This window comes from Arvicola amphibius, chromosome 11, assembly GCF_903992535.2.
Source record: "Arvicola amphibius chromosome 11, mArvAmp1.2, whole genome shotgun sequence".
NCBI lineage: Eukaryota > Metazoa > Chordata > Mammalia > Rodentia > Cricetidae > Arvicola > Arvicola amphibius.
The window spans coordinates 41,384,755-41,401,522 of NC_052057.2; the positions used below are offsets into that span (position 1 = coordinate 41,384,755).

Genomic DNA, 16,768 nt, shown 5'->3' on the forward strand with positions numbered 1-16,768 from the left:
CCCATGCTGCTTCCTTTGTGTCTCCTCGAGTCTCTGACTTTCTTCTTCCCAGAGTCCTCTCTGTCCCCGGAAGTCCCGCCTAACCTCCTCCTAGCTATTGGGCATTCATTATTTTGTTCCACGAATCACAGCAATACATTTTCACACAGTGTACAAATCTCCCACAACTTTTGGGTGTTATTAAAACCTTTACTGATCTGCCATTTTACTTGAATTTGCTTTTCTATTGAGGTTGAACAGTTTTCATTATATTCTTCATTTGAGCTTTTTTTTTTTTGAGGTAAGGTTTCATGTTATCCTTACTAACCTTGAACTCCTGATGATCCTGCTTCTAAATTTGAGTGTTGGGATAATAGGCATATATCATACATGTAACTTTTTATTATATTCTTGGCTATTTGTGGTGTTTTTTTCTGAAAATTTTTTGACTATCCTTTTTTTCTTTATGATATGTAATGTAATATATTTATAAACATTATGATGTCATATTACATTATGTATCATATATTATTTGATGTAATATAGCCCAGGCTGGTCATGAACTCACTCTGTAACCCAGGAAGTCCTGACCTTGTGATCCTCTTAAGTCTACAATTATAGAAATAGACTGCCACATGTCGCATCCAAGGTCGTTTCTGTCAGTACATGTGTAGGTATTTTTATTCTATTTTTATCTGTTGTGGCTATTGTTAAGATGAAGGACTAGAGAGCTTTGAGGGCTGGTCTTACAGGACAGTTGGGGTCACTGGAATACATGCTCATAAGTCTTTCATAGAGATCCCAAACCTGGGCAGTGCAGCAAGGTGCTTGTGTGCTGTACGTGAGGCTTTCTGAATTCATACTTTGGGAAAAGGATTGGCCTTGATTTCTTGTGTTGGTCGTATGGCAGCAGTTCTCAACCTGTAGGCTGCAAGCTCCTTGGGGGCTTGAAAGATCCTCTTACAGGGGTCATCAAAGACCATCAGAAAACAGATATTACATTGCATAATTCATAACAGTATCAAAACTGCAGTTGTGAAGTAGCAGTGAAATAATTTTATGGTTGGGGGTCACCACGCTATGAGGAACTGTATTAAAAGGTCACAGCATTGGGAAGTTTGAGAACCACTGCTGTTTGGTTTTGGTTTCCATAAAGTCCTTGTTCAGTCTTACATTTGTTTCCTTTTTGTGGGTTGCAGCAATGCTTGCTCCTTTACATCTTTTTAATAGGTGGTTTCCTCTTACATCTTTTTATGTAGATGGTTAGCTGCAACTTTCTACTGCTTTACAAGCCAAGTAAATTCCTAGCAACGTAAGTTTCTTTGAGGGTTCAGTCATGAGCCTTTAGGATGTTGTAGCATGGAGGACAGGGTGCCTCCTATATGGGATACACTGTGGGGCAGGTAGTTCTGCTGGGGGTGGGGTGACTGAAGAATGGTTTTCTTCTCTCAATAGGTCCCTCAGGCTAGTTTGTGAAGAACACTAAGTCTCAAAGTGAGGACATCTGTTTCTTTTAGGTCATAATGGGAACCACTACTGCAAATCCGTGGGCTGTTTATGTCAACTCAACCAGTACATTCTTTCCCTGTGGGAGCCGGATTATATTTAGCAGATTGCTTGGCGGACATGGAATCTAAGGTTGTGCATTCAAATATCCAGCGGTATCCTGGTCTGCCCACCCTGGTTCCTTTCCCTGTGACATTGTACCTGCTCAATGAGACCCTCTTCATTCTTAAGACCTCTGCTTAGAATTTTGTTTTCCCAAGAAGCCCTGACCCGGCCAGGCTAGGCCAAAAATGATGGCACATTTCATAAGAATGGACCCCGTATCCAGTTCCACTCTGGGTCCCCATGGGTACAACACAAACAAAACAAGAACTAGATTACCACACACACAAACCAAGCTCTCCTGTGTGGGAGGAGACTCTCTCTAGCCAAGCCAGGGAGATCTCCTTAGGAAGGGAGTAAGGAGACCTGGAGGTGGGAGAGGGTGATATCAGTCTCCTCACGCACGCAGCTTGTTTACCTGGCTCTTCTGTACCGGGATGACTTCACACGGATGGATGGTTCAGATGCCCAAGTCACTGGGAGTGTCAGCTGCATGGCTCCTCGCTTTGGCCTTCCCTCTCTGACCTGGACATAAGCTCCCTTCTGTTTCTCACAGCCTGCAGAGTTGGTATCAAGGATTTGATTACTTCATATCATTGTTAGCCTGGCGTGTCCTCTTCTCATGAGCTGGCAGCACCGCGTGCTGTTTCCCAGTGGAGTCTTTACAGAACCTTGTGGCAGTTAGGTTAGTGGAGGTAACCAGGGACAATGGAGCCTGGACCCCATCTGTTTGACCTCTAATTCCACCCTCTTCTATAGCTCCCTGGGCATAGTAGTAGCTTGGTAAGGATTTGTGCACTGGACAAATCGAGGAATGATGTTCCTTATTTGTACTGATTGATGTCTTAGTCTCAGCATGCCTCCTATTCTGACTCCAGTGTAGGTTTTGCAATGTCCTGGGGATGGCTATGCGCTGTGGGTGTATTCATTCTGTGTTTATTTTTCTAGTGCAGTAGCTGCACTATGTCTCATTTCTCTTTCCTGCGGATGGTAGGTGGCCTGTGGACACAGGTAGCTCTTGATGAGAGGTGTGGCTCTGTGGACCAGCCTGCATTTTCTCAGCTCTTCATTGTTCTCTCTGGTGGCTGACAGTGTCTCTGCGTTTCTCTCAAGCTGGGGGCCCAACAGTTGCTCCTTTCTGAGAAGCATGAGAGCTTCCTTAAGGTTAAGAGCATGGGCATACACATGGACCTTCTCAAAGATGGTGTCTGTGGTCCTTCTCCACAGTCTAGCCTTACTTCTGAGACTGTTTGGGATACTAGACTTTAAATTCCCAAGAGCAGAGACTCTGCTTATCTTCCCAACATTGTACCTTCATATCTCTGAGTATTTTGTACTCAAGTGTGCTTGTTGACTATAACGAATGAGTGAGTTAATCAACGTGGCTGAACAAGTTTGACAAGAGGTTTGTGAATCCTAAGAACATACTAAGTAAGATAATTGCTTAAAGTTGTGGAAATTACTTATAAACTTGAAACCAAAACAAAACAGAGTCTCATGTAACCTGAGCTGGCCTCAAACTTCCTACGTAGCTAAGGATGACTTTGAATTCCTGATGCCTCTTTCTACTGCTTCCCCAAAATGCTGTGATTATAGGTATGTGTCACTAGGCCTGGTTTATGCAGTGCTGGGGAACGAACTTAAGACTTTGTGCAGGCTGGGCAAGCATGCTACCAACTGAGAGACACCGCCAGCCCATGTATGTATTTTTCAATTAAAATACTACAATCAATATGAGAAAATAGAAAAAGTAAAATAAATCTTTCTATTCAGATGACACACGAATATTATTTTGGTTATTTCTTGCAAATCCCTTTCTTGCTTCACACCTCAGTCCCAGGGTCCATTTCTGCTACTAGCCTGCTCCTTCACTCTCTTTCGAACTTATTTTGTAACATGCTTCTGACTGCATGGGGCGTTCCTACTCTAGCCTTTTCCTTCATCTTTTGCCTGAATTGAAACCTCTGGCTCTTTGGTTTATCATCATTGGACTGGAACCCGGAGAGTCACCAGCCAGCTGATACCAGGTGCTGCCTCGACTGTCCCAGGAGCCTCTCCCTGGATTTTATCCCTGTGGCTTCTGGATCAAGTTCTAGGCCACGGCAGGGTGTGTGGAAGCATCCTGATGAGCCATACTTATATGCTATGATAGTTCTTGATAGTTCCAAGATAGTTTTGCTAGCTGAACTGGGAGATAATGTGAGTTTTCCAAAGAAAACCCAGAGGGCAGCACCCACATCTGAACACACTGTGTGCCGCTTGTATAACTAACTCTTCGCCATTGCCACAGGAGGATCAAGTTCATTTTCTGTTTCTCCCATTGAACTCCCTAAATTGTATTTGTTATAGGCATAAGAAATGACTATCATGTTTGACCAAATCATGTGGCATCTTTGGACATTTAGTCACCTAAGGTAGGAAATGGTATTTTCTTAATGTGAGAAGAACAGTTGGGGGCAGTGTGATTTCTGCTTATTTCAGGGTCCCGGGCATTGTCACTGGTGGGTGAATCTAGGAGTGTCTTTGTTTTCTAATAGCTATAACTTCAAAACTGTCTCTCCATTGAGCAGAGGTTCCATAGGGCTCATTCTTACATTCTGCAAGTGTTTGGTATTTCTCTAGCTCTTCTCACTCACTGATTAAAAATATTAATGTTTGCGAATTAAATTAACTAAATTGTTAGTTCAGAAAGCATTTAAAATTTTTAGCCTTTTGGAAACTTGTTTTTACTTTTCTCTAGAACCCTTTGCTTCCTTTGTAGATCTTTAACACTCTTCCTCTACTTCCGTCTTTGTGATCAAGTCTTCCTAGGTGAACCTTTTGCCTTTCATACAAAGGCAGTCTCTGTTGCATCTCAGGATCCATAGGCCACTAGTCTCTGGAAACTGCCTTCATTGAGTTGGGGATTTCATTTTTTGGTTTTTCTTTTGGGAACACTTGAATGATATTAAAGCAGGCTCCAGTGAAGGCTGCTACCATAATATAAAGTGTAGGAGAGAAATCTCTACAACGACCAGTCTATCTGTGACAGGAAAGCCAACTTTCTTTGCTGGCACTTAGCTTGATGTAGGTCAGAGGATCACCCCAGCATCATGGCGTCTACATAGTATCCCTCTGTCGATCTACCACAGTGTCCCAAGGAGTAGAAAACTCCTTAGGCAGTACGGAAGAGACTGCGCTAAAGAATGATGTCTTTGTATCTATTTTTCTTATAATGTTTTATTTTCCAAATTTAGGAGGAAAGAGACTGTGGTTTATGGTCTCTGTTCCTAGAATGTGCCTGGATTACACTTCTTGGATATTCTGAGGTAGAAGGAAGAGGATGGGGCAGGAGGGAGACACTAGGCCACATGTGAAGTGTGAAGGCAAAATCCTTTAGCCTTCATTAGGCTATTCATGAGAAACAGGAAATGGGCATCCTTCTTCTTCCTTTCTTCACTCTCTCAGGACACAGGGCTCTATAGTGCTTCTGAAACTTTGTGTCTCTGGGCTCTTATTGATAACATGGAATCCGATTGGGTAAGTCTGGGGTGGAGTCCAGAGTCTTCATTTCCAAGGAGGCCCAGACTCCTGGTCCAGGGCTTGTGCATTTGATGCGGCTTCACCCAAAGCATTATATTAATATTAACTAACAGAATGGGATATTAATATCCCAAGGCCAGACATTGCCCTCCAGCATCAAGGTACCACAGGGGAATAGTATTTGAGACTTCCTCAGTCACTTGCCTCCTCAGTACAGGCATGGGGCCTTTGGATCAGCAGGTACCCATTCCCAGGTCCTAGGTCTCAGAGTGAGCACATCTCTTCAGTCTGGAGCACACACCATGAGTGAGCACATCCTTCACTTCGGTAGTGTCAGAGGTGATGGGTTGATCATGTTGCCCACCAGTTTTGGTGTGAGTCACAGGGTGAGCATGTGGGCTGCTGGGTGAGTGCGTCTTGGGTAGCTGCATGGTGGGCATTCTTGCTTCCATCTCTCCCTAGTTCTGTAGATCACAGACACTACAGCAGAGGAGGAGAGCAAAGGGAAAGGAGAGACAAGGTCCAAAACATAGAGTGTATGACCATTTCTCACCATCCAGCTGCACCTTGGGGTCTTTATACCCCCTGTCTCTCTCTCTATGGGTCTTCTGCCCTGGCAGATGGCTGTCACTCTCTCCTCCACCCCCTTTCTCTCCGCTTCCCAACCTTAGAATTATGCCCTTATGGGTATTAGTTACAAAGGTGAGGTATTCATATTCATCTCATTTTATGTTATCTTACCTTCAGCTGTTCCCCCCCCCCACACACACTTTGCTTTTCTCCTTAAGTCTCTGAGACTTCCTAAGGAACTGATTGCGTTTGTAAGGTGTGTGTATGTATTATGTCTGTTTCTTGTGGTCTGCTCTTCGGTACAGCCAGCCCTGCTGTAGTGTTGCATGGACGTCATGTACAGACCTGAGTTCTGTTTTCTCTTTGCCCTCCAGATGTTTATTCTTTTCAAGAAGAGGGACCTGTTTTGGATCCTCATTTGGCCAAACACTTAGCACACTTCGGGATTGACATGCTTCATACGAATGGGGTGAGAACATCTTTTGTCTCTAATTCTATGCTGTGTCCGTGGTGGGTGCGGGGGATATCTTTAATTTACTTAATATACAATTCTACTAATGTGCATCTTTGTAGATTTAGTTTTATTCGTTGCATTAGTTTGCTAAATTTAGTTTATTAGCATTTTATTTGGTTTACCAACTTAGAATTTTGTTTATCATGTTTTGGATTATTTGGGGTTTACTCAGAAAAATTTTATTTTAGACGCATAAATCCCTCTTTATTTCTCACTAAAGGGAGAAAGTACTAGATGATGACCTTTAAAATAATATGTGACATACATCACTTTAATTATTTTCCCAAAGGGAATGAGGGCTGCTGGGTAGTGGCTGGCGTAAAATGGTTGAAGCTTTGCTTCTCCGCTAGATTCAACTTGGTGATGGTTTAGTTTTGCCTGTGAGGCATGTTTCAGTGTGAGACTGTATTCTCTCTCTCCCAGGCCAGCGCTCTGTCTGTATGCTCTCATGATGTCCAGCTATCTCTCTTTTGTACCCATCTTTCACTTACCCTTTCATTTCCTTCCTCTCTCGGGTGCTCGGAAGCCTCACTGGGTTCGTCTCACCTTCCTCTCTTCCTTTCTTGCCTTTTTGTTTACTGTAGGTCCTGTGTTGTTCCCTTATCTTGCTACCTGGGTTTTGTTTGTTTGTTTGCTTTTAGTTTATGTGAGCATCTCGTGTAGCCTGGGCTATATAGCTGAAAATGTTCTTGAACTTCTGATCTTCCTGACTCACCTCATGAGTTCTGGGATTATAAGTGTGCACCATGCTCAGGCTATGTGTTGCTGTGTACTTGGTTGTTTTATTTATTCTTTACTGTTTTGGCTTTTTTTTGGGAGGCCCGCCACCCAGCTACCAAATAAATACTTGCATGGAGTCTTTCTCTTTCTTAAGAATATTCAGCCTTAGCTTGGCTTATTTCTAGCCATATTTTCTTAACTTAAATGATCCTGTTTATCTTTTGCCTCTGGGATTTTATCTTTCTCTATTTTTGTATATGTTTTCTTTACTTCTTACTGTTTATCTGGCTGTGTGACTGGGTGGCTGACCTCTTCTTTTCTTGCTCTTTTGTCCCCTCTCCTCAGACTTCTCCTCCTGTTTATTCTCACTCCCTGCCAGAACTGCCTATCCTTTCTCCTTCCTTGTTATTGGCTGTTCAGCTCTTTCTTAAACCAGTATAGTGTCTCAGATAGACAAAGTTATACAACTTCACAGAGTTAAACAAATGCAACACAAAAGAATGTAACATGTTTTGCATCATTAAATAGGTCTTTCCCAGCATAAATATGTAACACATCTTAAAATAATATTCTGCCACAGTGCTGGGAATGGAACCCAGGACTTCATTCATGCTGAGCAGTGTTTGAGCTGCATCTTTTTTTATATGCCTCTTGTCTCTTTCCTTTTGTTCTTTCTCTTTCATGGACAAACAAAACAAAACAAATCAAACCAAACCAAACCAAAACAAGAAAACCAAAACCCAAAACTTTTTCATGTTTCAAAATATTTTGGTGATATTATATATATATATATATATATATATATATATATATATATATATATATAAAATTATCCTTTTAGATAATTTTAAGTATACTGTTTTGTGGCATTAAGTACATTTACATTCCTATGTAGTTGTCATAGCCATATGTTGAAGAGACAGCTGTTGGGATCCAGCCTTGATGGGCTCATACCTTGCAATGTTGGGGCATGTGGGTTAGAAATGTTAGGCAGAATAAACAGAGACACAAAAGACATCCAGAGACACAGGTTAGTACTAGGCAGGCAACCCAGTGAATGCTGAATTTACCCATGTTTATTTCTTATGATCTTTAAATACCCCAATCCAAAAACAGGGAAGAAAGCAAAAGGCTTTTTTTTTTTATCATGATACAAAGAACAAACAAAATGATTGCCATCTTAATACTTCAAGTACCAAATAACAACACCCTAGGTCAAAATATCTTTGTTAGTAGTCATACCTTAGGTTAAATCTCCTGTCAGTAACCTTAAGGAACAAGAATAGACCTGAACTCTCTGACCTTTAGTCAAGATGGAATGGATCTACTTCTATAGACCCCCACATAATCCTCCCTCTTTAATTTATTTAATAAAGCCCATTCTTTCTGCTACAGGACAGATGACTGTGCCTGGCTTAGGCGGCATTCTTCCACTTTCCAGACTTACCTGTCATTAGTACATCTTAGCTTTCTTAGAGGGGAAAAATCTTATCCATCATTGACTACCAACATTCATAAATAAATGGTTAAGGGAGGGTGCACAGCTAGGTGCTGTGTACCTCTGAGTCAACTTTCCATCTAGAGAGTTCACAGATAACTAGATGACCATATACAAGCAGATAATGCTTTGTGGTATACATGCTCCTATGGCCACAATATTTCCTAATGAAGGAGTGAAGATTGACCAAGATGGGATGGCTTTTGAAATTGGTCTAGGATGTCTTTAACAGTTTTTAGCTGAATCAAAATCCAAATTTGTCACTATAAACATATCTAATCTAACAACTTGTTAGCATTATGTCTGGTTTTTTTCTTAGACAAGCTCTAATTTTTTTCTAACCATTAACATCTCGTAGTGAACCAAAGTAATTAACAAACATTAACAGGTCAATATCATAATTCTAGTATGAAAATTAACAGTAAGTGCACAATTTGTCAAGTCACAATTCTCTTAAATCTGTTCTAACTAAAAGACAAGGAAATGTTGCTATGATGGGTGAGATATGAATCTTTTTCCTTTTCTATAGTCCAATTGTGTTGTTGCTTTTAACTTTCAAAGAGAGTTGGAACTGATCCAGTCTCTGCATAGCAGCAAAAACTTTTATGCCATTTCTCCTCATCTCCGAAGACAGACTTCAGCCACTCTTTGCCTCCATCATAGTGTTCCATTGCTTTAACAAGTCTCTTCCCACCAGAGGGGACACTTTCTGAGGTCTCAGTTCTCAGGTCCTTTATTTTAACAACAGATTGAGTACCATACTGGCAAAATGAGTTGTGTGTCCCAAGATATAGTATGGATAAACTTCTGAATATTCAATCAACATTCTTGGGCTGGCTACAAAATCAATAGGATTCATTAAGGTCTGGAAGTTTGTACAGTAGATGCTTCAAGAAGCTAGGAATTGCCAGTCATCACTGTGATCTCCCTTCCTTTCTCAGACTGCAGTGTGGCATGAGAAGGGCAGGAAGGCAGGTTCAGCAGTCTCAGTCAGACTCTTCTGTGGGGGCTCCAGTGGCTACGATGTCACCAGAGCTGGCACCCTTCTGATGTACGCACTGGACCAGATATTCAGAAAGCCATCGTGCCTTATTCTCTTCCTGTGAGAAAAACACAGACATGCCTTCACACCATAATAAAACAGGGTCTGATCCTTTCCATACTCCATTGCAAGGGTCTTTCCATTTTGTTTTAGTGAAAGTCACTCTGGTGCCATCATGGCAGAATCTATCTGCAGCAGATTGCTCACACATTCGAGAAGTTTAGAGTAAACAGGCATGGTTTGAGGCGTCATGTGGCGACTGAGGGTATAACTTACCTGCTTTTATCCTTAGAAGTGTTTTCAAGAAGCCATGGGCATGCTCCACAATTCCTTGTCCTTGAGGATTATAAGGAATACCTGTTTTGTGTTCAAAATCCCATTGGGAACAAAATTGCTGAAATGCTTTACTAAAATACCTTGACCCATTATCTGTCTTTACAATTTTAAGAATTTCCACATATGAAAAACACTTTAAGCAATGAGTTATTACATGCTTAGTGGCTTCTTCAGTCTCTGCAGAGGCTGTTAAGAAACCTGAATGTGTATCAGTTATCACATGCACATATCTTAATTTGCCAAATTCTGCAATATGAGTAATATCCATTTGCCACAAATGATTAGGAAGCAAACCTTGAGGATTTACTCCCAGATGAGATATTGTTGGCATGTATCATATTAATAATCTGGCGAGCAATTTCTCTTGTTAATCCAAATTGTTTTCTTAAACTTTATTTTGATTATGTACAGCATGTGATTGCTGAGAAAGTTCAACGTGAGATAAAGCGATCAACTGAGTAGATTTCTCAGCTAAAGCATTACCTCAGACAATGGACCAGGAAGATTTGAATGTGCTCTTACATGATGGTATCTTGAATTTGCTGGAATAGCATCTTAACCTGATTATTACTAGTCCTAATCCCTGAAACTGTTTCTATTACCTGAAGAACTTTAAAAATGTACTGATTGTCAGTGTAAAAGTTCAATGCCCTATCTGCAAAAAGCTGTAATACTACAGCAACATCTCACAGCTTGACTATGTGAGCTGAGGCTGGATCTGTTTGCGCTACATATCCCTTACCATCAACAATATACACTGATCTTCCATTGGAAGACCCATCTGTAAAATTAACATAGCATTTTTAAGGGATTGTTCAGTGCAATTTTTTTTTGGAAAATAGAGAAATATAGTTATGTGAATTGCAGCAATCGATCAGCTGGGAAAAATTGTCAATTTAGCCTACAAATTGAGCAAATGCAATTGTCCAAGAAGCATTATTTTGAAATAGCCAATCAATCTGTTGCTTAGTGTAAGGAGCGTTGATCACATTAGGTTCCCTACCAAAATATTATCGTCTGGATTCCATCCGGTTTTTCTGTACTACACAAGCTGCTGTTTCAAAATAAGAGTTTAATACCATGACTGGTGAAATGGGAAGGTGCATTCATAAAAGAGGACCATTTTTGCCATAATACTGCCGTGGGAGTAAGTTTTGTAGATAATATACATGTTTGCCAAGGCTGTTCATAATTAATATAATATTCCTGCTGTTTCTGTATTGCATATCCCACCTGCACCGTACCTGTCTAGCAGCATCTGTAATGTGTCTGGTGGAATTAGGGTCACACTGCTCCCCTTAAGAATTTTATTTAGTGGTTCAAGGTCTCCCATAGGGAATTTTAAATAAGGTCTCAGCCACTGAATATTTCCTGACAATCTTTGAAAATCATTCAGAGTCTATAAGCTAGCCTTCCTAATTTCCAATTTCTGATGTTTAATTTCTTTATGGTATAACATATGACCTAAATACTGGAAAGGCGGGTGCCTTTGCACTTTCTCTGGGACAATAACTGCGTGGGAAAGACTCTGCTGAAGCTGCCTGTGTGTCTCAAGCAAAACTCCTTCATCTTTATGAGCAAGCAGGATATCAGCCATATATTGGATGATATAAACTTGTGGAAATTGATCTCTGACATTTTGTATAGGCTGAGCCACAATTTTCTGGCATACCGTAGCACTGTTTGCCATACCCCAAGGCAAGATGCTGCAATGATATCTTCTCATTGGCTCCTTAAAATTAACTGATAGAATACTAAATGCAAATCTTTGACAATCTTCTGGTACCAGAAGGATGGTATAAAAACAATACTTTAAACCTAAAATAATCCTAAAGGTGACTTTTGGTGTAGCTGTAGCTGTAGGAGAAGGCAGCCTAGGCTGTAAAGCTCCCATTGGCTGCATGGTCTCATTAACCTCTCTTAAATCTTGTATCAACCTGCATTTTCCTGATTTTATTTTAATCACAAAATAGGAGAATCCCAGGGGGAATTGGAGGGCATAATGTGACCATTATCCACCTGTTCCTGAATTAACCACTGGGTAGCTTGTAATTTCTCTTCTGTTAGAGGCCGCTGATTTACCCATAAAGGCTCATCACTTTTCCAGACAAGGGTCTGCATGGAGTGCAGGCTTTTCAGTGACCTCTCCTAAAATACCCTAATCCTGCCCTGGGAGGCCTTCTGCTAGGTGTGATAGGGTCAATCCTTGCCCTGCCCTTGATTGGGCAATAACCATTTCTGGAACATTTGATTAGCAATAACTGTGTTGGGGGAATATAAATATACCCCCATTCAGGTCATAATGCCCCACAAATTTGCAGTAAGTAAGGAACAATGTGTGGCCGGAAAGTTCCTTCATGACCTTTTCCATCTCTCCAGGAAGGCTCATTGCTGCTTTGTTCAGGATTTTGAATTTGACCAATCCCTTGTAACTGCAATAGTTACCATTTTAGGCCACCTTGAAGGCCATTGACTGGTAGTTATAACAGAAATATCTGCATCAGTATCCAGAAGACCCAAAAAGCTTTTCCCATTTATAAACCAAGTGAGTTCTGGTGGCTGTGGACCTATGGCTTGTAGCCAGTAGGCATCAGATGAACCAAATCAAGAATCTCTTCTCTTAATTCCCTTAATTTAATTTCTAGTTTGCATTTAGGAAGTGAAATTAATTGTTCAAGTCTCTTGCCTGTGTTTACCACAGAAATTCCATTAGGTGAGTGAGTCATAACCTTGATTTCTCCTTCAAAATCAGTGTTAATGACTCCAGGAGCAACAAGAATCCCTTGCATAGTGGTGCTACTTCTTCCCAATAACAATCCCACAATGCCTTCTGGTAAAGGGCCATAAGCCCCAGTGGAGAGCTCGCATCCCCATTGCAGGAGTTAAAATGGTATAAATGGAAGAGCTGACATTGAACCCTGCACTGCCTGGGGTTTCTCTGCATACATCCTGAATGGATTTCTTTGCAGGAGAACAGACTGCTGGATCACCTCATAGATTTGTCTCAGGGCCAGAGGCAGGCCCTTCTGCTCATTTCCTGGAGAGGATTCCCTTGGACTTCTTTCTTAGATCTGCATTTGTTAGTCTAATGTTTTCTTGTCCTGCAACTTCAGCGTAATCCCAGTTCCTTCCTCACCCCTGGGCTTACTCTCCTATCAGGATACTGCTTGAAGTCCTGGAAGACCACACCTGAAGCAGCTTCCTGGAGACCTTGAATTCCTTTTTCTCTCTGGGCCTTGATTGCTTTGTCCGGAGAGATTTACGAACATCTTCAACTGTCCCTTCCTGTAAAGCAGTATGTATAACCAGTCCTGAATATACGAAGGACCAGTATCTGATCAAATGTGAATATAATCAGAGATGTCATCTTTCTTTCTAAAAGGCAGCTTTACCTATTGCATTAACATTCTCAGATGCTCGATTCCCTGAGGCTGTGGTCCACAGCTGTCTGGCTAGGCTGGAGCAGCTAGCTGCGTTCTCAGCATGGCCGTCTTGCCAGGAACTGGGGATCTTGGCCCTCGGGTGTCTTCTGGGCGAGCGGTGGCTGCGGCTGCTTGCGAAGTCAGCTGCAGTGTGGGCTGGGAGAACCGCTTTTACTTCTCTGAACCCAGGAACGGCCTGAAAATGGTGGCACTGTTGCCACCATTGTAGGGGAGGAAGATTTACAAAATCTACGGATTCTTAAGATTTCTGTCCTTGTTTCTGCTCTATCCCAGTTCTCCAAGCTCTCAAAATATACCCAAGGAAATGTGCAGACAGCGGGATACCATTTCCTTGTTCCATAGCTAGTTGTATACAATTTTACTCCCGATAGATATCATTGCCTTTTTACCTTAAACTTATTTGAGCGCTCATCTTTTACTTCTTCACCTGTGGTGTCCAACACGCTCTCCCTTATACACATCTGGGCCACACATCTGGGCCCCATCTATAGTAGCCACCCACTGGGGTGACATCTGTCGGGGTCCAGCCTCAACAGGTTCGTATGTTCTAGGGTAGGGGCGTATGGGTTAGAAATGTTAGTCAGAGAAAACAGAGAAATAAAAGAAACACAGAGACACAGGATTGGACTGGGAGGGCAACCCAGTGAATGCTGAATCCACCCGTGTTTATTTCTTATGATCTTTAAATATCCCAGTCCAAAAATGGGGAAGAAAGCAAAAGCCTTTTTTTTTTAAATCATGATACAAGGAATAAACAATGTGATTACCATCTTAATACCCAAAGCACCAAGTAACCACACCCTAGGTCAAGATACTCTGTTAGTAGTCACACTTTAAGTTAAATGTCCCGTCAATAACCTTGAAGGAGCAAGACTGGGCTTAAACTCTGCTGACCTTTAGTCGTGGTGGAATAGATCCGCATCTATGGGCCCCCGCATGTAATCCTCTTTGCCTCTTAATGTTTTTAAGTAGATTGTTTATGTCTCCCATATAATTAGAGGAAAATGGCAGAAATAACCATTGCATTAGAAATAATTCATGGGCCATAAGTTTTGATCGTGAACCCCATTTAAAGCCCTTTGCTTTCCTCTCTCTTTCATGATGTCTCAGACAGAGAATGGACTCCGGGACAATGACATCAAGCCAAGAGTCAGCGAGTGGGAAGTGATCCAAGAGTCAGGGACTAAGCTGAAGCCCATGTATGGACCAGGGTACACGGGCCTCAAGAACCTGGGCAACAGTTGCTATCTCAGTTCTGTCATGCAGGCCATCTTCAGCATCCCAGAGTTCCAGAGAGCGTAAGTGTGCCCCGCTGCCGACCAGCCTCCCCGGGCCGGTCCATTCTGGGCGCTAGGAAACCCATTGCTCTTGCCCCGGGGATTCTGCTGTGTTGTGGTGGGAGTGTGACTTCTCATCCTGAGGCCCAATGAGAGCTCTCATTCAGTATCACAGGATGGGGTGAGATGAGAAATGCCTAGAGACTGAGCAACACCTCACAATCCGTCATCGTGGCTCTCAGACCATACCTGTGCCAAGAATATATCAGTCATCCATCTTCATAGGACACCTGCCTGATCATTTCTCTAGGTGGGCCAGTAGAGGGCTAGGGACATCTGTTCTCCAGAGGGGAATTTTGTGGAGAATTTTAGGTTATTATTTTTTGTTACTGGGAGTGTGTTTCCCGGGAATCCTGGGCTACTAGGTGTGGGTCTGCCATCAGAAAAGGGTGGGACTCGATCAAGCTCCTAGAGACTGGTGTAGTGATTTGATAGCACCACATTTAGAATGTGTCATTGCATATATTCCATTAATTATTTTTATGATAGCTATCCTCTATCCTGAGTTGGAAACTTTGACTCTTCAGGTAGACATTCTGGGCATACCGAATTAGGATGCTTCCTAATTCTGCTGGCCTCTTTTCCCTGTGCCTCCCCACACAAGTTGCTGTGTTTGTAGGTGTTTTCTGCATTGGGCTGTGCTCAGGACAAGAAGCCTTGCAGCCCAGGATTCTGGAGTGGGTAGGTTTCCGCACTGGGTTAAGTACGGAAGAGGGCATTCATGTCGAGATAGACTGACCAGCAGAGAGCGTGCTGGGAGCAGCACAAGGTGGTATCTTTCCCACATGGAGCTGAAGCCCTAGTGGTTACACAGTGCTTCACTAAGTGTTTGTCAGGTCAGAGAGTCTTTTCTCTCAGAACTGAGTACTTAGCTATTCATTGCTGTTTTCTGCCTTTGAAAAGATATTGTCAATTTTCCACATGTACTTTTCCACTCTTCAGTAAAGAACTAGCTATGTTGTGTGTGTGTGTGTGTGTGTGTGAGAGAGAGAGAGAGAGAGAGAGAGAGAAAGAGAGAGAGAGAGAGAGAGAGAGAGAGAGAGAGAGAGAGAGAGAGAGAGAGACTCGAGTAAACTAGGGTCTGAGTTCTGGCCTGAGGGAACACACAAAGACAGACTTTGGTAGATAAGCATCAACATAGTTATGAAGGTGTTCTATCCCAGGAAGGGGAAGGGAAGAAGGTCAGAGGGGATACACACCCCACTGACAGATGACTGGGAGGGATGGGAGAAAGGGGCAGAAAGTTTGAAGTTCTAGCTTGGGGAACTTTTTCAGAGGCATGTACCATGAATCCTATTATTTTTTTTATAAATTCTTACCCATGTTTCTGTCTTTTGTCATCTCTTGAGTATGGGTTAATCTGTTTGTCTTACCTGATGTATACTCCAAGGTTTCTTTCTGAAGTGCTTGCAAAATGCCTGTAGTGATACTTGGTTTATGTTTTAACAAATAAAGCTTGTCTGAAGATCCGAGTGCGGAGCTCAGCCACTAGAAGCCAGGGAGCAGTGGCATACACCTTTAATCCCAGCACTGGGGAGGTGGAGACAGGAGTGATGTGTCTGCGTGGAGAGACGCATAGAAGGGACGAGAAGACAAGAGCAGGGCTGTCTGAGGTTTGGTGGAGAGCATTTCAGTGCGCATTCACGCTGAGGACAGAATAGCCCCTTTGTTTGTCTGAGCCTTGGTAGCGGTAAGAACTCTCTAGTGGGCCATGACTGCTTTGCTTTTCTGATATTCAGCTTGAACCCCAATATCTGTCTCTGGGTTTTTATTATTTGTGCTACAAATGCCCTTCTGAAAGGTGGCATATAGTTATTACTTATTTTAAACTATAATAGGAGAAACTTGTGCTCTTTCAAATTTCAGCATTTTTAGTGCTTTATTATCTAGGAATTTTTTTCTATATTGTGAAATTTGACAAATAATTAACCGTACACTTTTTCTTTAGTGAACATTTAACTCATGCTTGGATTTTGAATATAATATTTAAACCTCTGTCTGTTCTTGGCCAGTTGGCACCATTACTTTGGGCCTTTGATGGCATAGTCCATGGTGGCAGTAATGTGTGGTGGAGGAGACTCATTCATTTCCCGAGTGTTTTATGTGGTGTGGAGAGGTCCCACCATCTCCTGAAGGGACTTCCCCGTGACTAACTTCTTCCCACTAAGACCCACCTCTTAAGGTGCTACCACGTCCCAG

The 16,768-nt window shown here is 42.2% G+C and overlaps 1 protein-coding gene across 1 annotated transcript in view; it reads left to right on the top strand.

Moving 5' to 3' along the window:
* Positions 1–16,768, top strand: part of Usp13 (ubiquitin specific peptidase 13) — a 107,081-nt gene that overhangs the window by 47,590 nt on the left and 42,723 nt on the right. The window contains exons 7-8 of the mRNA XM_038347757.1: positions 6,054–6,148; positions 14,343–14,530. Coding sequence (XP_038203685.1) covers positions 6,054–6,148; positions 14,343–14,530 — 283 coding nt within the window. The remainder of the gene's footprint in view (positions 1–6,053; positions 6,149–14,342; positions 14,531–16,768) is intronic.